At 39.9% G+C, this 21520-nt stretch overlaps 1 protein-coding gene and 2 long non-coding RNA genes across 5 annotated transcripts in view; 1 reads left to right on the top strand and 2 right to left on the bottom strand.

Annotated features, from left to right (window-relative positions):
* The window catches only part of LOC140197766 (phospholipid-transporting ATPase ABCA1-like), a 164314-nt gene that overhangs the window by 72784 nt on the left and 70010 nt on the right, over positions 1–21520 (top strand). For both annotated transcript variants that reach the window (XM_072258199.1, XM_072258201.1), the window contains 5 exons: positions 1182–1373; positions 2080–2169; positions 8299–8536; positions 12366–12505; positions 14679–14795. In XM_072258199.1, the coding sequence (XP_072114300.1) occupies positions 1182–1373; positions 2080–2169; positions 8299–8536; positions 12366–12505; positions 14679–14795 (777 nt within the window). The remainder of the gene's footprint in view (positions 1–1181; positions 1374–2079; positions 2170–8298; positions 8537–12365; positions 12506–14678; positions 14796–21520) is intronic.
* LOC140197767 (uncharacterized) overlaps positions 1–21520 on the bottom strand; it is a 93076-nt gene that overhangs the window by 57598 nt on the left and 13958 nt on the right. The gene's annotated exons all lie outside the window — the stretch shown is intronic.
* On the bottom strand, positions 4619–18438 carry LOC140197768 (uncharacterized). 2 transcript variants are annotated; one of them, XR_011886019.1, is made up of 3 exons: positions 18318–18438; positions 17863–17980; positions 4619–4909 (listed from the first exon to the last, which is right to left on the bottom strand). It is a non-coding gene; the product is annotated as an uncharacterized lncRNA (long non-coding RNA). The 2 variants fall into 2 exon arrangements; XR_011886020.1 differs by lacking the exon at positions 4619–4909 and adding an exon at positions 7493–7845.

Genomic DNA, 21520 nt, shown 5'->3' with positions numbered 1-21520 from the left:
ACTACATCCCTTTGAAGTTCTTGATAAACATACAGTCCAAAGAGAGAAAGAGGATAGTCTCATCCCATCATTTGAGGTGAAATTCTCAAAACCTCTGGAGTGGGACTTGATTCTATAATATTTTCTCTTCAGTTATGCTGCTGAGCCAAACATACAGTCCAGTGATAAATAAGAAATTCTACTTGGATCAGACACTTTACAAATGTTAGTCAGAACCAATAAAGCGAGCCATTTTACAAACGATCACTTAGATGCTAATTCTGTCATTCACTGTGCATTTTATATGAGACCCGTGGAAGAAAGTACTGGGAAGAAACAAATAGCAAACATACTGGTTAAATTTCAGAAAAATTGTGAAAATTGGAGTTAAATTCAATCAACATAGTACTTGCATGACTTTGTAAAAAGTGTCATATTCACATTTATTGCCCTGGACATACATACCCAGGGTGTAAGTGCCATTAAAATTAGCCTTTTTTTGCAGAAGCAGCAGTACTGTAGATTACAAAAAATGACAAACATAAATTAACATAAATTATTGTTCATGAAATGAATGAGAAATGATTACTTAGCCTATTTGCAGGTTTACTGTACTTCAAGTCGTTTAGACATCTTATTTAAATAACTTTAAGGCTGTAATCTAATTTCAAGTCTAAGGTAGCAGTTACACTCTGCTGTGACATTATAGTATCAAGTGTGGCCTCTTGAGGTCATGTTAACCCACTAACTAACAAATTGTACTACGTAATATATATAATCATTATGTTTTAAATTTTAACTCAGACAAGATTTGTATGAGCTGTGCTTGGTGGCTTGTGCAAGATCATGTACATTATGGATAATAATGTTTATGAAACAATCAGTTTTGATTTGGAAATATTACTTTACATTATTAATTTCACAGCGACAGAAAACTAATCCTTTTTTGTTGGACAAGGATGTTATGGAATATAGTAATTAAGGCAAGTTGGGTAGGACGGCCCATCAGTCATGACACAATTTGAAGCATGGATCAAGCTCGGAAATCTATGCTAATCTTATGTTCCTAAATGTACACTTTGGCATAACTAACTTTACTGCATGGAGCACTTAGCACAGTGATAATGATGCCACTGCAAAAGCACAAGCTTTCTGTGCACTCTTGACATAGAGATCTTTAACTATTGTGTCATTTGTTCCAGGTCATTACAGTTGGGCAAGGGTTACAGCTGAAAGACCTTTGCAATGGCACAAAACTGGATGACTTTGTTATCATTGGAGATCCTGCTACAGCCAGGGACACTCAGACTCTTATTTGCACACTGTCTGAGGAAGAGCTAAGAAAGGTTGAAAGAACATTCTTCTCTAACCTGGATATCCTAAAGTTAACCAAAGTAAGTGACTGAGTGTATTGCCCGACGCCGGCCCCCTAGGCCTGAGTCGACGTAGTAGTAGTAGTGTATTGCTCAGACAATACACCAAACATAACTTGACTTTTTCTGAGAAAAATGTTTGGGATTGGAATTCTCCTAATCTTCATACCTTGGGCTTATTCACCCCCACCAATATTTTCCATGAGAGAAGGAGAGATAAAGAATTTTGCAGAAATGGAACTCTCAGAATCAAAATCAAGGGTTAATATCACTGGAATACTGTATGTTGTGAAATTTGTTGTTATTATGCAGTACAAAATTTTAAAAATCTATAAATAACAATAAGAAATATTGTAATTGGTGCTTGGGTTTTCTCCCACAGTCCAAAGTCCTACCAGCTAGCAAGTTGACGGGTCATTGTAAATTGTCCTAGGTCTGAATCGATGAGTTGCTGGGTGGTGCAGATTGAAGGGCCTGTACTGCACTGTATCTCCAAATAAAAACAAAATATTAAATTAAATGAGTAATGCAAGGAGAACACAAAAAAACATGATGTATGCTTGCAGTGAATGGTCAGAGAAGCTGGAGGGGTCTGGTGGCCTATTCCTCCTCCTATAAACATGTGTTCTTGTGATGATCTGAAACAAATGCTCACTCTCTCGGAAGGAGGGTAATCATTGCCAGTGCACATTTGTCTTGTTAATAATATCTTGTCTGTCCTTTACAGAAGGGAATGGCCATTGATCCTCTTGCAACGTTAGAAGTGTCTAATGCCATGGACTCTGTGCTTCAAAACGTCATGATTCTCACTAAAGAGGTGCGGTGACCTATTTGTTAAAATAGCACATAGGAATTTGATATCAGATGATGCCCAGGAGACCAGTATTGCTCTGGAAGTCCTTGTCCTTGTTATGCTCTTGGTGTTACTGTTGCAAAGAGGCAAACATAGCCTCCTGTGTCCTGTACTGAAGTATCTGTGTGTGACAGAGTTAGTCAGCTGGCTTCATAATTTAACTGCATTTTCAGTAGATACTTGATTTTTTCCTTATTTTTTGGGTTAACTTCTGAAACAATTAAGATGAGGGTGGTATTTTCCCTGTTTGGTTCCGAGTGTAGTGTCAAGCATTTTAGTCTGTCACTGAGAAATCCTGGGCATCTGAGGCATTGACCTCATACAATGATTTTGACCCAGTCATACGAAATCATATCCCACTCGATGATACTTCCCACGACTATGTCTCTCAGTAGGAAAGTCAATTCAGTGTCATGGTTCTACAGCTCTGTACCACAAGCTCAGGCCATGTTGAAATTCATTTGAAATAGAACTAGAAAATACTCAATGGCTCAGGTAGGACAGGCAAAGAAAGCTAATGTTTCAGGTCAAGACCCAGATTGCACTAACATTGGTGAAACTCAGTCCATGTGGATCCTCTATTGCCTTAGCAATTTCTCTGTCAGCTTAAGCTGGAAGGCAAGTTGCAACGTATCATGGGTAGATCATCATTGTTCATTGCGAAACTTCCTGATTTCACTCCTCTGAGAGCAGTGGGCTAAGTATTGGGTGTATTTATCCATACAGTCAGTGAATTAATTGATGGTGCAACTTTGCACCGATATTACAAGATATTTCTAACATGACACTGATTAATGTGGCATTCCATATCCATGTGTTGGATCCTACCCCAGTTCATAGTTTCAAAAAAAAACCCCTGGGGGTAACATTTACCTTTGTTACTGTTGACAAATCAAATTAACCCATGCATGAAGAAAAAGCAGTTGCTTGGCTACAAGCACATAGTTCCTGCTTATTTGACTGACAACTGACTCCCTCAAAATCAAAATGTTCTTGCCAACTGTCAAAGGTGTAATGAATTGGGGATTTGTGATTTTTAGACTGAATTCGTTGCTTCTCCTTCATATTGCGATACACATCCCTGAGCTCATGAAATCATACTTCACACAGAAAACTTAGAAAGATTGCTGTCCCAGAAACTTGGCATAGAATTAGCAACCTCACAGTACCACAGGGCCCACATTGATGTACCAAGCAAGCTGGATGTTTGTTCCTCCCTTCTGTCCTGACTGGACTAACTACTGTTGGGAAACAGTTCTATGAAAATTAGTTTTTACCGCTTTCAATGATCAATATTAAGAAGGCTTAAGGTTCTTTACAATCACATCCAGTTATTGACTCACTCTATATCTCCAGCAGAAGTCAGGCAACTGTCCATTCTGAACGCAGCCCCCAAAACGTGAACTGTTTCTGTTTCCATAGATGCTGCCCGACCTGCTGAGTTTTTAGAGCATTTTCTGCTTTTATCTCAGAGAAGCAGGCCATTCTGCCCCTCTGGACCATGCCTGAGTTGGTGCTGTATGTGCCAGTACTCTCAAGCCCCTTCATCTCATCTTTGTTTCGCGTCTTATTCTTTGCGGCAAGAAAACCGAAAGTACCAGAAATCCAAAACAAGGCCATCAAATGCTGAAAGTGCTCAGTTATGGAAAGAAATTCAAAATGTTGACTCTGTCTATCTCCCAGCAGAAGCTGCTTGACCTACTGATGCTCCCAGTCTATGTAATTTTTTTTTTGCTTTGGTTCTTATTCAGTTATCCTACCTGTTTATCGAGCTTTCCCTCACAAACCTGTACAATTCCCCTCAAGTACAAGTTGTGGTGGAGGGTCCCAAGTTGCTGCTCTCTCAATTTGAAGAAATTCCCTATTATATTTGTTTGTGACCACTTTACAACAAAGGCCCTTAGACCTCTCTGTAAATGGAAGCTTCTTTGTTTGGTCTACTCTGTAATCTTTACAGTCCTCAAAGCCACGTTCAAGCCACACCTCAGTCTTTTATGTTCTCTTCTCCTCTGTTGTGGGGGTTTGTTTCTGTTTTGCCTGCTTTGTGTTGGCATACTGTTTGCATGTTCCAACACATTACAGTGGTGCAATATTCCAACTTGTCTGCGGATTCTCTTTGATCATTTGTAATATGAATAGTGGTTATTATCCCAGGAGCTCCCCTCCCTTGAATGCAACATTTATGAATTATGCATTTAAATTAGCTAGGAGCCTTCTGTCAAATGAACTCCAGTAACCCCGCAGTGCATGAGAGGCTGACAAGCCACTCATGGTTACTTCTGGTTTCAGATTTAACTGTGTGATCACACATCCTTTTCCCTTTCAATCAATGTCACGGAAAGTAAAAACACCAAAAGTAAGTAAATTGACTGGAAATACTACCCCACAGAAGTTTAAAAAATTATATATTTCTGTATTGCATAAGTCTAGATGAGCAGAAATAAGCATATGAGCAAGCTACAGTGTCAGGTTACAGTACGTTGGCTCGCCTTTGTTAAAAATAATTGAAGCCATGTGATACCAAACTAGCTGACGTGGCCAAGTTGTCCTAGTACACACTGTCAAGGGGAATTTGCGTTTCATTTGGACTTCAGCCAACTGGCCTGTTAACTCTTTTTCTTGTATTGCCAATCAGACAAAAAGACATAAACTGCAATTAACCAAAACAGAAGATGCTGAAGGTACCCAGCAGGTTCGGCAGCATCTGTGGAGAGAGATACAAAGTCAATGTTTCAGGTCAATGACCTTTCACTGATTCTACCCTGTTGGCTCTGTGTGTGTGTGTATCTCTCTCTCTCTCTCTCTCTCTCTCTCTCTCTCTCTCTCTCTCTCTCTCTCTCTCGCTCGCTCTCTGTCACTTTTGCTTTGTCTCTCTGCCTCTTTTCCAGTTTGCCACTCTGCTAATCTGTCTCTCCATAAATTCTCTCTGACTTCCCAACTCCTGGTTTCTGGTTTCTAACAATAGCTGCGCTTTGCTTTTTGCTGATAGTCGTAAGATCTCAAAGATATTTTAAAACCGTCCATGACGAACAGTTAGAGTATCCCAAAACACTGGTTGCCCTGTTCAATGTGGGTGCATTTGCAGATGAACCATAGATTCAACAGTGATAGTCCTTTCCTGTGGAGAAGATTTTATTGGGTGATCATTACAGTTTCAAAAGTTTCTGATATAAGTTTTTTTTTTGGTATCATCTGTGATGTGATAGGATGAGAATAATTCATTTAAAAAAAAACAAGGAAAGTCTTTTAACTGTTCTCTCACTGACACAGTGACTATTAGTTCACAGAGGAACAGAGCAAAACAAAACCACTCTGTATGAGATAACACATTTAAATCATCCATTCTCTGGGTCAGAAAACCCACGGTTTCAATCCTGTTCCAAGCACTTGAGCAGAAAAGCTTAGGCTGATACTCTGCAGCTACTGAGGGAGCTCCAGAATCATAGAGCATGGAACCCTTCTGTCTATACTAATCTTCAAATACTCAGTTACACTAATCTTACCCTAATATCATCTTATTCTCCCCAAATACCCAGCAATACCACCATTCACCCATGCACTAATGACAATATGCAGTCGCCAGTTAGCCTTTTGATCTTGCGATGTGGGAGGCAACCCGTGGGGTCATATGAAGCACATGTTAACACTTAATCTGAGGTTCCGTCTACCTCTTAGACGGATGCAAAAAGTACCGTGACAGTTTTGATGAGTGACATGATTTCACCAGTTTCCTGGCATGCATTTATCTCTTATTCAACATTAATTTGGAGAATATCACATTGCCATTTGAGAGCTTGCTGTGACATGAAAACACTGCTTACTCCTCTCGTTATCTGCATATCACCTTGGGTACCTCATTAAATTCCCCATACAATAATTGCAAGCATACATGCAAATTAGGCAAAGTTTTGGCTTTTTGAGCTTGCTCTGTTTTTCAATAAAAATATGGCTGGCTGATGCGTGTCAGTTCAACTCCACTTCCTGTCTACCCTAGTAGCCTTGCGCCCTGTTATTTATCAAGAATCTTTCTACCTTTGCATTAAAAATATCATGAGAAGCCACATTGGTGCTGTTCACACAGAATTGAAATATTAACAAGGGGAACGCAGAACATTAATTGTAGTGGTATACAGCACGGAAACAGCCCCTCCAGCCCAGCTCGTCCATACTATTCAAGATGTCTATCTGAACTAGTCCCATTTGCCCACATTCATCCCATACCCCTTCAGATCTTTTCTCTCCATGTTTCTGTCCAAATATCTTTTACCCATTGTGATTATAACCACCTCTACAGCTTCCTCTAGCAGTTCTTTCCATCACCTCTGTATGTACGAAAAGTTACCTCGCAGTTCTCTATTAAATCGACCTCCTTCCATCTTCTCTTCTAATATATTTACATATATATGTGCACTTGTAATGCTACTGTGACACTGTAATTTCAGTCATTTGGGATCAGTAAAGTATTGTATCTATCTATCTATCTATCGATTTCTATCTTAAATCTATGTCTTGAGGTTTTAGACTCCCCGACCCTTGAAAATGACTGGCCTTAATCATAGTCCACTATGGGGTCTGTCCTCAGTCTCCTACCTCCAGTGAAATGTCCTAGCCCATCCATTCTCCCCTTATAACTCATACCTTCCAGTCTTAGTGACATTCTTGTGAATCTCTTAATGACATCCTTCCTACACAAGTATGGTGCGTGATCAAGTGGTTAGGGTGTTGGGCGCATGATCTGAAGGTCGTGGGTTCGAGTCTCGGCCAAGGCAGCGTATTGTGTCTTTGAGCAAGGCACTTACCACTGAAAATGGGTACCAGCAAATGCTAGGGGTTAATCTCGCGATAGACTGGCATCCTATCCGGGGGCGGGGGGGGGGTGCATCTTGTACTCTCAGTCGGTTCACGCCACAGAAACCAGCATAAGCACCGGCCTGATGGGCCTCAAGGCTCGGGACAGGCTTTGACTTTGACTTTGACTTCCTACACAAGGGAAATTAGAACTCGACACAATACACCAAGTGTGGCCTCACCTATTTTTGTTGTTAATGCCAATTGAATCACAGAATACAAGCCTCTGATTTGGAGCACATCTTCCCATCTTCCACTTGACATTTGGGGTCGAAGAGAGCTACCTTGCCTTTACTTTTTAAAATATAAGCCTCATCCACCCTGTGATATGGAACTGTGCAGTTGTTATCACTAAGTACTATTCTAAAGGTGAAATTCTCAAAAAGCAGAACATTGAAGTCTTTGTCAAAAGGGGTGGTTTAATACCATATGTAGTTCTTCACCAAATAATAATTTATGACAGTTACTAAAACAAAATCTTAATATACGCATTGAAGAACCGCTCACCAGTACTATGAGGTGGCAGTTTTGACACATAAATCATTATTCTTGCAATATATACAAATTCTACAAAGCCGTTTTTCACTCTATCTCAGAAACGTCTTCCAACCCAACAGTACTTCCAACAATCAAAGTTCAAAGTAAATTTTATTATCAAAGTACATATCTTGCAGGTCTCATGTGTGCTTTCCTGCACTTGCTTCATCACCGAATCAGATACTTAACAAGTTTGGGCACATACTCTGGAGATCCCTGCTAAATATCTCCATACATCCTTCTTTAAAAACTTCCCTGAAAAATAAAGGGTTAAAAGAGTATTCTCAGTTACATAGGCCACATGTGTCATTTAGTGGCTTTTGTATGTTCCAACTACTGAAATTCAAGGACATTCAAACTTTGGGAGGATAGTGTAGATGCAGTACTTCATTCTGCATTTAGATCAGGAAAATGTGGATATATTTCTAACCTTCCAGAACTTTTGTTCTAGTTAGAGATACATTTGCATCCATAGTGACACCATGACCTTGACTTAATGCATAGAACATTTGTATTTCATAGAATCCCTCATTTCCAATGATCAGATTCCTCAGCGGGTTGAAGTAAGCTCATTTTGCTGGTAGTTTACTGGAAGGAAAGCCAGAGCAAATCTGTTCACTGGTTAAGAGGAGCAGAAGGTACCAGCCATGCCCCCGGGTCCAATGAGCTGCTAAACCCTTGGTTTCCTGTGTCTCTGTCTTTGCACAGTTGACTGAGGTTAAGAGTTGGAGTGACATGAGAAAAGAGGTGATGCTGCTTAGCAACGATAGCTTGTCAGGATCGCCGCAGGAGCTGTACCAAGCCGTGTCGAGGATCGTGTGTGGACATCCAGAAGGTGGGGGCTTAAAAATCAAATCCCTGAATTGGTACGAGGACAACAACTACAAGTACCTTTTGGGCAGAAACAGCACAGATGAAGAGTCTTCACACTATGACAATTCAACAAGTGAGTATCTGCATTTGGTCATCTCCATGCAAATAAAGGTTTGGTACTTTCTTAATAAATGATTTGTGTAACAGGCTGAAACACGATGAATAACGAAGGTGAGAAAGGAGTGCCAAATGACCCATAAACAGGTTGCCAGCTCGGCTCTGGTATTTCCAGGAATTAAAAATTACTCAGTGGGGAGTAACTTTGGGGGAAAGTCAAAGGGACATTGAAACTAAGCTGTTGGTCCTTTGATGTTTTTAATACTTTTCTTTAGTTATGCTAAGGACCTTGGAAAATGGAGAAAGAGCTGTTGAAGGCAGGAGTCAAATGATGAATCCTCCCAAACTATGTTCAGTCAGAGTGGGTGACCCTCATTAAAGAAGTTTTCACCCTTCATTGTTCTGTTCACATTCAGATTTATTTATCACATGTACATGAAAACATACAGTGAAATGTGATGTTTGTGTTGACAATCAGCACACCCAAGGATACGCTGGGGATAGCCCGCAAGCGTTGCCACACCTTCTGCTGCCAATATAGTCGGCCCACAATGTTCAGCAATACAAGCAAGAACAACAAAACAAGACAACAGCAAAGCAAGCCTCTTTTCCACCTATCCACCCACTCACACACAGACAGTCCTTCAACCCAGTGACAGGCCACTACCCTGTCTCCATTCCTTGGCTCTGGACTCTCACTTGTCAACATCAGGTCTCCAACTTCAGAATATGCCCAAGACTTGCTGATTACTTGTTTGACCTTCGGATCTAGACCATAGGTCTCACCGATCAGGAGATTAACCTCTGAGCCTTGGCTTCTAGACTCATACAAGCTTCCGACATGGTAATTTGAGCACTTGTGACTCCTTCAGGCCTCTACTGTGCTCTATACGTTGATCTTTGGCTTTGCTCTCCCTCTGGGTAGCAACTTCAGAACCCGCATATCGTGGGTTTGAATTATGGGCTCCCATGGACCTCTGACCCTGGCAACCTGGGGAGCTGCCAGCCCTCGTGCCACCCGACCTGCTGCCTGTCACCAACCAGGGGATTGCTGGTTTCCTCAGTGTCTGCTGATCTCACCTCTGGGATTTACTGATGTTCAATCACAGAACATTCTGACCTAGGCTTGAGATCTCTTGGTCAAACTCTTTATAACCATATAGCAATTACAGCACGGAAACAGGCCATCTCGGCCCTTCTAGTCCGTGCCAAATGCTTACTCTCACCTAGTCCCATCTACCTGCACTCAGCCCATAACCCTCCATTCCTTTCCTGTCCATATACCTATCCAATTTTTTTTTAATTGACAAAATCAAACCTGCCTCTACGACTTCTACTGGAAGCTCGTTCCACACAGCCACCACTCTCTGAGTAAAGAAGTTCCCCCTTGTGTTACCCCTAAACTTCTGCCCCTTAACTCTCAACTCATTTCCTCTTGTTTGAATTTCTTCTACTCTCAGTGGAAAAAGCCTATCCACGTCAACTCTATCTATCCCCCTCCTAATTTTAAATACCTCTATCAAGTCCTCCCTCAACCTTCTACACTCCAAAGAATATAGACCTAACTTGTTCAACCTTTTTCTGTAACTTAGGTGCTGAAACCCAGGTAACATTCTAGTAAATCTTCTGCCTCTGACCTCTTAGGTTTGACCTTTATTTACTGCCTCTGACCGCTTAACTCCCCCTCATTCCTGTATCTAAACCTTAACTTGACCCCTAACTCCCCACACTGTCCCCAAAACCAACCCCACAAACAAGATCATCAGACATTGTAGCTGGGTACCAACTCGACTTTGTTCTTATAGAGGATAGATCACCAACCAATTTGGGTGTGGTCGATGAGGATGTAATTGCACCCATCCCTCCACCAAAGACGCTGCAGAAATTTTAGGTACCATGTGACAAAAAAAACCCACAGCTTGTGACTCATAGCTGTATTTTCATAATACAAGCTAGAAGCTGATTTTCTTATTCTATCCTGCCAGACCACTTCCCTGAATTAGCAATGTACAGGTAGCCCTTAAAACTGTTGACTATCCACTGCATTTAAAGAGATATATTTCTTTTGACTACCTAAATACATTATACTCCATGGCATTATATGAGTGAATTCATTCATTAAATGATTGCTAATAATAGTGTCCTGCATGCACAATATACTGTCTGGCCTGTTTTGAACCCAGAAACATTTACAGTATGTTAGCCAGGCGAAGCTGAAACTTCTTTGCTGCTGGATAGAATACTCTTAGATACACAGGGACCGATTCTGCAGTCACAGATCTGCATGGAATAGTCACAATATTGCAAAGGCATTCTTTTTTCTGAGGTACTGTCTGTAATCTTATCGCCAAACTCCTAGACCAGGGAATCAACACCTCTCTCCGCAACTGGATCCTTGACTTCTTGACCAGTAGACAACAAGCTATAAAAATAGGCAGCAATACCTCTACAACAATTATTTCAACACTGGTGCCTCCCAAGGCTGCATCCACAGTCCCCTTCTCTACTTTCTTTACCTCATAAGTGTGTGGCCAGATTCTACTGTAACTACATTTACAAGTTTGCAGATGATATGATCATGGTGGGGCATATCTCAAATACAAATATCCAAGTATAGGAAGGAGATAGAGATCCTGTAATATGTTGTCATGACAACAGCTGATCTCAGCAAACCAGAAGAGCCGGTCATTAACATCAGGAAGGGGGACAGTGCAAGTGCTCTTGTTTACATCAACCGTTTTGAGGTTAAGGTCGAGAGCTTCAAGTTCCTAGGAGCCTATCCTGCTCCAATTTCCTCATGATGCTAAGGAGTTTTGACCTGTGCCTTCTCACCCTCATGATTTTTTTATCGATGCACCATAGAAAGCATCCTATCCGGACGCATCATGGCTTGGTATAGCAACTGCTGTGCCCAAGACCACAATAAAATGCAAAGAGATGTGGACACTGCTCAGCACATCACAGGAACTAGCCTTCTCTCTATAGTCTTTGTCCACATTTTACGCTGCTTGGTAAACCAGCCAACATAATCAAAAACCCCACCTATTGAGCAGAAGTTGTAAAAGCCTGAAAAGACATACCACCCAAGATCTTCTATCTCACTGTTATAAAACTGTTGAATGGTCCTCTAGTATAAGATAGACTCTTGACCGCAGCACCTACCTCACTGTAGCCTTGCACCTTATTTTATACCCTCACTGCCCTTTCTCTGTAATGGTAACACTTTATTCTGACATCACATTTATTGTTTTACTTGGTACTATGTCATTGCACCGTTGTACTGGAGCGATCTGTAATGTCGGAATGCAAGACTTTACCTTAGTACGTATGACAAAGATAAACCAATTTGCCAGTTTCAGGTAAAACATTAAGCAAAGGCTCCATTTATTCTCAGAAGTGAACACAAAAGATCTCATAGCAATATTTTGAAGAATAACAAGACCAATATTGGATACCTCAACCAACATTAAAGAAATACTACTGTGGGAGTTTGCTCTGGACAATCTGTATTTGTACTTTATTGCAGTAGTGCCCACAGCTCAAAAACATTTCTTTAGCCTGTTTGGCTGGTTGGGAATCCTAAGGTTATGGAAGATTGTTCTCTCTTGTTGCATTTCCCTCTCTTCCTTCCACCCTCTCTTCTTCCCACCCTCTCTTCTCCCCCCTCTCTTCTCCCCCTTTCTCTTCTCCCCCCCTTCTCCCCCTTCTCTCTCTGTCCTCTCTTTGTCTCACTGTCTGTTTGCTGGTTTTCTCCTTTTCTTCACTGATATGTTTTCAATGACAACTATCACAACATCAACTATCAATCATTCCCAAAAATAAAGCTGTCCTATTTCCCTTTTAAGCACCATACTGCAATGACTTGATGAAGAGTTTGGAATCCAATCCCATCTCAAAAATGATCTGGAGGGCAATGAAACCACTGTTGGTTGGTAAAGTTCTGTACACTCCCGATACTCCTGTAACCCAGAAAATAATCAAAGAGGTAAGCTTTATAATTATATGGGTGAGGGAACCTTTGATCCTTTTAATCTCTTTTTAAATCCCAGTGTCCTTTTCTGTCAACCCACCCATATTCTTCCTTTGTTATGTACTCCTCTTATTATGAGAGCACCTTAATATGATAAAATGCTCTTTGACAATTTACAGGATTCCAACCTATCACCTTCAGTTGAAGAAGTATAGTCATCATTCTGACTTTAAGATCTGTTTTATTTTTAGCCGGGTTAAAGGGAACTTTTTGAAATTCTCTGTTTAGTGGATTTCAAAGCACTTTTCTTGTTGGCAGTAGCCCAAATTAATCTGAATGCACTTAGAATCTTATGAATCTGATTTCACACACAGGAAGTGTGCATTAGTGGGAAGAGTTAAGTTAAGTGATCTAATTGAACAGTAGAATTGGCCTAACGGTTAAAAGTTTTACTCACCCTTTTATGTTTTGCAACACTGAAGTGATCAATTTTACTGGAATCAGTTGCACTAGCTACTACTGGTAAAATTGTGATCTCATGACCACTAGGTCATTTGGGCCATTATGGTACCAAATCCAAGCACTATTTTCTGTCACACTGTTTTATGTAGTTTGTTCAACTCTCTGTGCATTGAGTTTCCCATTAAAACTATACAGTTTGTACTAATGGCCCTGTACTATTCACCCATGATGCTGTTGCCAAGAAGTTAACCGCATCTCTTCGGAAAGACAAACTTCTTGATTGTACTTATCATTGTAGGTCAATCATCACTATAGGTATTTAAAATAAAAACCTTTTATTTTCTTTAGGAATAACTCCCCTGCAACTGTGCACGTATTATTTATTGTGTAAAATTACTGTTCAAAATATGATTGGACGATGAAAGGTAAAAGGATATCATAGCGTCACAAAATGTAATACTCGAAAATAGTAGGTTTAGTATTCTCAAGAAAAGTAAGACCAATTTAGGAATGACAAATATTTGTTCATAATTAATTTCAGCCCTCACTTGGTTTGAGATGGTAAGTGCGCTCAAAAGTAACTACATAAAACTAGTCTGTACTGGTATTGTGAACTCTGTAGATGTGAGTATTGAATTGGAAAAAATATACTAATGGATTGTGTGACTAAAAAAAATTGTGGTTAATTAAATTCAAATAGGCAACATGATATCTGGACTCACAAAGGACAGAATTCTTTCCAAAAAGTAAAAAGCTGGAAACAGTTGAATTCCAAAGAGACTTGAGGTTCTATTTTCATAGCTCAATACAAAGTAGTGGACAGAGCAGAAGGCAGTCAGATGCTGACCTTTACTTCCGGATGACGAGGAGATAGAAAGTATAATTGTTGCTATGTTTTGTCCTTCTAAGACCACAAGTGAGTAGTTCTAGGCACCAAACCATATGAATAATATATTGGCTGTGGAGGGAATGGAACGTAGACTTGCCAAATTAATGTATGGGCTCCAAAGGTCAGACCATGAAGAAAAATGCAAGTGCTCTGGAATGTAGAAGTCAAAAGAATAATTTGATTAAAGTCTTTGAGACATCCTGAGGTGCCAATATATCAGAGAAAGGAAATTTATTGAGACTAGTTGGGTAGTCTAACATCCTGGGGGCAGGGTCAGGGCAAAATTGGAAAGCATTCCTACACACAGCAGATGGTAGAAGTCTGGAATTCCCTTCAGCAAATTACACCAGGGTTGATTCTTCATTTTAAATCTGAGATATAAAGGATATTTTATCCAAAATTATTCAGCGGTATGAGATAGAGAACCAAAATATAATGTCATTCAACAATGGAACAGGCTAGAGCATCTGTATGGCCATTTTCTCTTATTTCCCTGTTTTATTTCAGGGCTTAATTGATGCTATAAACCATGTGGCAGTAGTTTATGTGATACTGGATAGTGCAAGAAAATTATCCTTAAGGTAGTATATGGTGACATTTTGTATATGTACTTGGATAATAAATTTACTTTGAACTGTAAATGTATATTGTAAGCATCAATATTATTTTGAGACTTTCAAATTATGAAAACAAATAATAACTTGGCTTTTTCAGTGCTTTGGTCTCATATCTAGAACAAGAGTTGAAGAGATAGTTTTAACAATATCTATCCTTACTGATATTTCACCAGAATGCCTGTTTTTCATGCTTAGCAATAGTGTCATTTGTTAATTTTAGGTTAACAAGACCTTTCAAGAATTGAGTGTCTTCAGGGAAGCTGGAGAGGTGTGGGAAGAAATTGGACCAAAAGTAAGGGAATTTATGGAAAGAAGCCAAGCAATGGATTTGATTCGAGTGAGTTACATGCTTTCTAATATGTGTCCATTCTAAGCTTGTTTATTTTGTCATCATCTGTCATCAAATCATACATTACTGATTAACTTTGGAATGTTCTAGTATTTGAGTGTGTGTCACAAACAAAGTGTGCTCATAAGTCTAAGCTGATTCTGCGTTACATTGGGCACAAAATATGAAGGGGGCCTGAGAGGGTAAACGTCTAAGATGTTTTCTTGGCTGGGGCAACTGCCAGCTAGGGTGTCCATTTAAGATTAAGATCAGGAACAATTTTCTTCTCTGTTTGAATCTTTGAATCATTTGTCCCAGAAAGATACAGATGTTGCATCGTTAAATACATTCAAACTAGAGATTTTTTTTAACTTAAGGGGTTTATAGGACCTGACAGGAATCTGGATAGACAAAAGAAACTGTAGATACTGAAATCTGGAACACCAAAAATCTGCTGGAGGAACACAGTGCGTCAAACAGCGTCTATCAGGAGAAAGGAATTGTCGATGTTTCAAATTGAAACTTTGCATCAGAACTGATTAACCATGATCTTATGTCCTGGCACAGCAGACTCAAAGGGCCTATGTCTATCTGTTGCTTTATTATGGTTCTTATACGATGATTGGGTGACACAAAGTAGAGAGTGAAGCAAAGAATGCAGAGGATTATCTCTGTCATTGCCAGGCTGGGCTGAATGACCTATTTTTGTATTTTGAATCTGATAAGAAAACCCAAAATCTATCAGGGGAAGAAAAGAACCATGGAAACTTCCACCACAATCCTCTCAAGTATTTATGGTCAATGTTGGGGATGACACAGAATATTTGTATGGAGTTTGACTACCTACAAAATTTACTAAGTGGTTAATACAGTTTCAGCCACAAGGCCTTCTTTGGACTATATTCCAGTTGGCAAGCAATAGGTTATTTTGTTTGGGAAATGAATTTGAGGTGAAATCACTTTATCATGAAATATACGTATAATCAAGCTACAAACCTTTTAGTAGTATTCTTTTAAAACAGTGACCCATAGTTTAAGACTCCCCCACAAGGAGGAAACTTTTTCTTCACATCCACCCTATTAATACCCTTCAAACCTTGTATGTTTTAATCAAGTCCCTTCTCACTTTTTAAACACCTGAAGATAGATGCCTAGCCTGTCCAACCTTTCCTCTTCAGACAACATTCCCATTCCAGTTTTGGTGCAGTAAACCTCCGAACCAATTCCAAAGCACCAGCATCCATTCTTAAAATAAGGAAACTGATATTTTCCTCAGTACTCCAGATAAGCTGTTGATGGAATAAGGAGAAAGGGATTGGTTCCACTGGCTGGCTGATTAATAATCAGTGTTAAGGTGATTTCCTCCTATGCTTCTTTTAAGATTGATGGAAACATCTGACCAGGGCTTAGAGATATATCAAGATTTAAAGATATCCGACCTCTTATTTTGTCCTCTCTCCCTCGCTTTCTGTTATTTCCAAACATCCACATCAACCCTTCCTCCAACTTGAGAAGTCTTGAATAGTACTTATTCAAGATGTTCACAAATTATGTATTTCTACACTTAGGTTGCCGATTTCACCTTCCTGAGGACCTACATCCCCCTCTTTAGTTCCTGTTACCTTCATATATTCACACATCTTAGTGCTTTACCTGTGGGTACTTTTTATTTTATCCTCTTTCTAATTTCCATTTGAATTTCATCCTTGCACCTTCTCAGTATTTGCTAAATTGATGTATTATTGTCATGTGTATCAAGGTGCAGTGAAAAGGTTTGTTTTGTGTTCCATCCATACATATCAGTTAATTACATCAGTACATTGAGGTGGTACAAGGGAAAAACTCTAACAGAATGCAGAATAAAATGGTTCAGTTACAGAGGAACCTCAGTGCAGGTAGGCATTAAAGTGTATGGCTATGATGAAGTACATTCTGAAGTCAAGAGTCCATCTACTTGTGGTGAGCTTCCTCTTTTTATTTTATCCTATAGTATATGTTTTCTCAATGTCCAAGAGCCTGACAGCTGGGATTCCTTCTTTTCATTTAATTGTTGAATACTTGTCATAAACCTCACAGTCTGAATAGCTATGACTTCTTTGAAACATTTTGTTTGAAGTAGTCACTTCCAATTCATTTTTGCTAAGTCAGATCTCTGCCTGACAACTGGCTTTACCAGATCTCTGCCTGACAATTGGCTCTACCGGATCTCTACCTGGCAATTGACTCTACCGGATCTCTACCTGGCAATTGACTCTACCGGATCTCTGCCTGACAATTGACTCTACCAGATCTCTGCCTGACAATTGGCTCTACCAGATCTCTGCCTGACAATTGGCTCTACCAGATCTCTGCCTGACAATTGGCTCTACCAGATCTCTGCTTGACAATTGGCTCTACCAGATCTCTGCCTGACAACTGGCTCTACTGGATCTCTGCCTGGCAATTGGCTCTACCGGATCTCTGCCTGACAACTGGCTCTACCGGATCTCTACCTGGCAATAATAAACCAGATGCACAAACTTATGTGACTTCCGTCTTCACCACCCATCTTTCACTTCTGTGGTAGTCCATCCTACAATTTCTGCTTAGACCCTTGTGGGATGTGGGTTTAGCAAATACTTATTGCGTAACCATAATTAATCTGAGATGTTTGTCCTGAGTTACCTCTTCAATTGCAATTTGAAACAACTGCTTGCAAAAAAAAATCAGTGTTAGTGCTAAAGTTACTGGCCATTTACCCCAACCTATCTATATCACTTTCAATAACTGTACCAAATCCAATTAGATTATGATTGCTTATTCCATAAGCTTCAGTCTTTATGGTCCGCTGACCCACCAACCTGGAGATCGCTGGTGACTTTCCTCTTGGCCAGGTCCATTTCCTAAAACTCTCTGGTAATATGCTGTCTCTTACTGGGCTTTACACATGATGATTTTAAAAATTCTCTTGAAGTCACTTAAAGAATTTTGCCCCTTTGGTCCTCTTTACACATGTCGTGTTCCAGCTAATTTGGAGTAGAATTAGGTTGTTAGTTTTGCATCTCAAATGCCTGTCTGTATATAGTTTTTCTTTTACCTCCTCCATGGAGTCAGGAAACCCATCATGCACCCTTTATTTGTTCTTCAGCTCATCCCATGCAAGTCTCACTTGATGATCTTGACCTGCATGATTTATAAAATTCTTCATCAACAACCTGGAAAGAAGACATAGTAGATAGAGTTGTGCAGTGTTTACGGAGGAGGAATCAGAATCCGCATCAGGTTCTGCCATACAGTTTAATTAATGGAAACAGAGGATCAATCATTGTATTGAATCTGTACCCTAGCCAGTCGTGCAGACATACCTGCACGTGTGTTTGAGTTGGCTCGTCTTACTGCAATCATAGTCGCAGAGCTACACGTTAGAGCTTTCATTCTCATATTCCATGGCTGACAGCTAAGTATAATGGCAATTGTTCAATGGGAGGTGCAATGGGTCACAATTCTAGGCATACTTTTCAGAAATCAGATACTATGTTTGGTATGCCTTACCTTTTACAAATAGGCACAGATGACTGGAGTTGGTAGTGTTTCTTGAATATTAATCCAGATTCCTAAACTACTGACCTTGGAGGCAGAGTTCGAATCCCAGCACATCAATTTCAAATTAACTTAATCTGGAATTTTAAAAAATGCCATTGATTATTAGTGACTATGGAACCACTGGGTTATCTCAAAATCTATCTAGTTCATCAATCTTTCGGGAGGCAAGAACGATTTCCTGTAATATTTTTTGGAATGTTTCAATGTTGTCTACAACCAATGAAGCACCAGTGATATTGAGATTATGGCTTGTGCACAGCAGGACCCTATAGGCAGGCCAAATAAGCTGATTGACCATTGTTATCTTTTGAGGGTCCTGTATACTTACGATAGCACTTCTGCCCTACTTCAATGATCACCAGGGAATTGTTTAATTTATCTGGAAGAGCAGAAACGATCTGAAATGGAAATCAGCACTTCTAATAATGTGGCACTCCCATTACTGTCAATCTAGGTTTCCTGTGAAGTAGTTGGACTGGTGCCTTCTGACTCTCAGGTATGGGAAAGGAATTCTGCTGTTCCATTCTGGCAACTGCAGGTCCACAGTCCCTGAATCACTCATGCTTAATTGATTATAAAAATAAATATAGCTTGTTGGTGTAGAGATCCAATAAAAGGTCTTCAATTTCAGATCGCCAACATCTGCTTTTTTGATCATTTTCACTAGTTTTTCTATATTATGATTCCGAGCACCTGACATTGAACAATTGCCATTTTTTTCAGCTGTCAGGGCATTAGAATGAAAACTTCAAAGTGCATCTCATCAATTACATATTGCAGTGACATTAGCACTAACACTAGCTTTTTGCGATAGTGCTTCAAGCAGTTGTATCAAAGTACCATTTAAGAGGTAGCTCAGGACAAACTTCTCAGATTAATTACGGATATGTAATAAGTATTTGCTAAATCCACATCCCACAAGGGTTCTATGCAGAAATTGTAGGATTGGCAGCCACAGAAGTGAAAGATGTGTGGTGAGCGCAGAGGAAGTCACATAAGCTTGTGAAGCTAGTTTATCATTGTTAACCACCAGACAACTTACTCTGCTAAACGGAGAGGGGAAATAAGTCTACAGACTTAAATTTCTTCATCAACAATCTGGAAAGAAGACAGTGGAAACAGTTGTGCAGTGTTTATGGAGGAGGAAGCATAATCCCCCAGCATCAGGTTTAATATCATGGGCATATGTTATGAAATTTGTTGTCTTTGCAGCAGCAGTACAATGCCGTATATAATATATAAAAACTGAATTACAGTAGGAATATATTGATTAAATTGTTAAATTAAATAAGCAGTGCAAAAATAAAAATAAAAAAGTGTTGAGGTAGTGTACATTCAGAAACCCGGTGGCAGAGGGGAAGAAGCTGTTCCTGAATCATCAGCTGTGGTCTTCAGGCTCCTGTACCTCTACCCTGATGGTAGCAAAGAGAACAGGGCATGTCCTGGGTGGTGGGGGTCCTTAATGATGGATGCCACCATTTTGAGGCATCGCTCCTTGAAGATGTCCTGGATACTGTGGAAGCTACTGCCCATGATGGAGCTGACTAAGTTTACAATTCTCTGCGGCTTGTTTTGATCCTGTGCAGTAGCACCCCACCATACCAGATGGCGATTCAGCCAGTTAGAATGCTCTCCATGGTACATCTGTAGAAATTTGTGAGGAAGTGTAGTTTGTGATTCATTTGTGGGTTGTTGGTCAGAAAGCCGGTAGAAGTTTGTGAGCCCATGGGAATTGTTGGGTGGGAAGGAGCAGTAGGGTGACATGGAATGTGAAATATAGAAGAGTGCTGTCTCTCCCATTGACTTGAAGCCATTCTAAGCCACCGTGTCACTGCCTTCTCTGGAGTTCTGCACCTTCCTGCACTATGAATGCTTATACACACTGACACACATGTGCAGGTGTGTGAACACATTTTGCAGCCTCCTACCAACCACCAGCTTTACCACACCACCTAACACAACCCCACAAAACTGACGTTAGTGCAAACTATTTGAATGCACAGTGACACTGAAACATAATGTAACATATGTACCAGTGCATTTTGATCACCTACAATTATTACATATTTTGTAGACACAAGAGCGGATGTGAGGTTCCAACTTGTATCAATGTTTAGAGATTTGTGAATAATCCATTTAAAATCCAAAAACATAAATTTTATTGCAGACAAAACAAGCCTAGTTAAAGAAAGGCAAGTGTGAGATCAGTTTTAGTGCTCATAAATCTGATTTTTTTTTGTTTATGGCATGATATTTATACAATGTATTCATTCTTTGTGAATAAATAAGCATACAAGTTGAGTGGCTTGTAAATGAAGAACTTGCCGTCTCCCAAAGTGGGGAGAGTTTGTGTTGTGTCGTTTGCTCCTGTGAATGGCTGTCTACGTTGTATTGCCCCCTAGTGTTTAATTCAGGGATTGGAAGGTATCGCACTTTTTCGGAAATGTTTACCGTAACAAAAGGACATCCTTGAGTGTACTGCACAGTTCTACCAAATAAAAACTCATGCTATGCCACACACTAGAGAAAAGCTGGGTAAGGAAATGAGCATTAAGAGGCACATTAAAGACTGAATGAGAGGCAGAGAGATTTGGGGCTTTTTAAGAGTGTAATAGATTGCCATTAAGAGAGCTGCAAAGATCAGAAATTTGAGTTAGAGTGGACAGATCTAAGTGGGTTCTAAAGATGGAGGAGAATACAGAAAGAGGGAGAGCTGAGACCACAATAGTTTTGACAATGGAGTAGAAACTTTAACATTAAAATACTTCTGATTTAGGAAGCCAGTGCAAACACTGGGAATTGGGGAGCAGGATTTGGTGTGAATTAGAAGAGGGCAGATTAGCCCTTCATTGTGCACCTGGGATTAAAAATATGGATATCTTCTGAGAATGGACAACATTATTTTGCGAACAGATTGATTGGTGCTTATAATGAGCCCAATGTTTGTGACTACTGAAACCACATTCTGAGGCCATTCATCTCCTCAGGTCTCTTGGCCCAATAAATTATATCATAGATGATCCATATGCTCACTCAATCTAACTCACTTATTACTGGGTCCTTTAATACTTCGCCCAAAGTTAATTCCTTAGCCGCTCCTTTTGAGACATTCTATTGATGAAATGGATTTGGACTGAACTTCCAACAATTCA

The sequence above is a fragment of the Mobula birostris genome, chromosome 5 (assembly GCF_030028105.1).
Source record: "Mobula birostris isolate sMobBir1 chromosome 5, sMobBir1.hap1, whole genome shotgun sequence".
Taxonomy (NCBI): Eukaryota; Metazoa; Chordata; class Chondrichthyes; order Myliobatiformes; family Myliobatidae; genus Mobula; species Mobula birostris.
The sequence above is the reverse complement of the archived record's forward strand: the minus strand, read 5'-3'. Positions and strand labels throughout refer to the sequence as shown.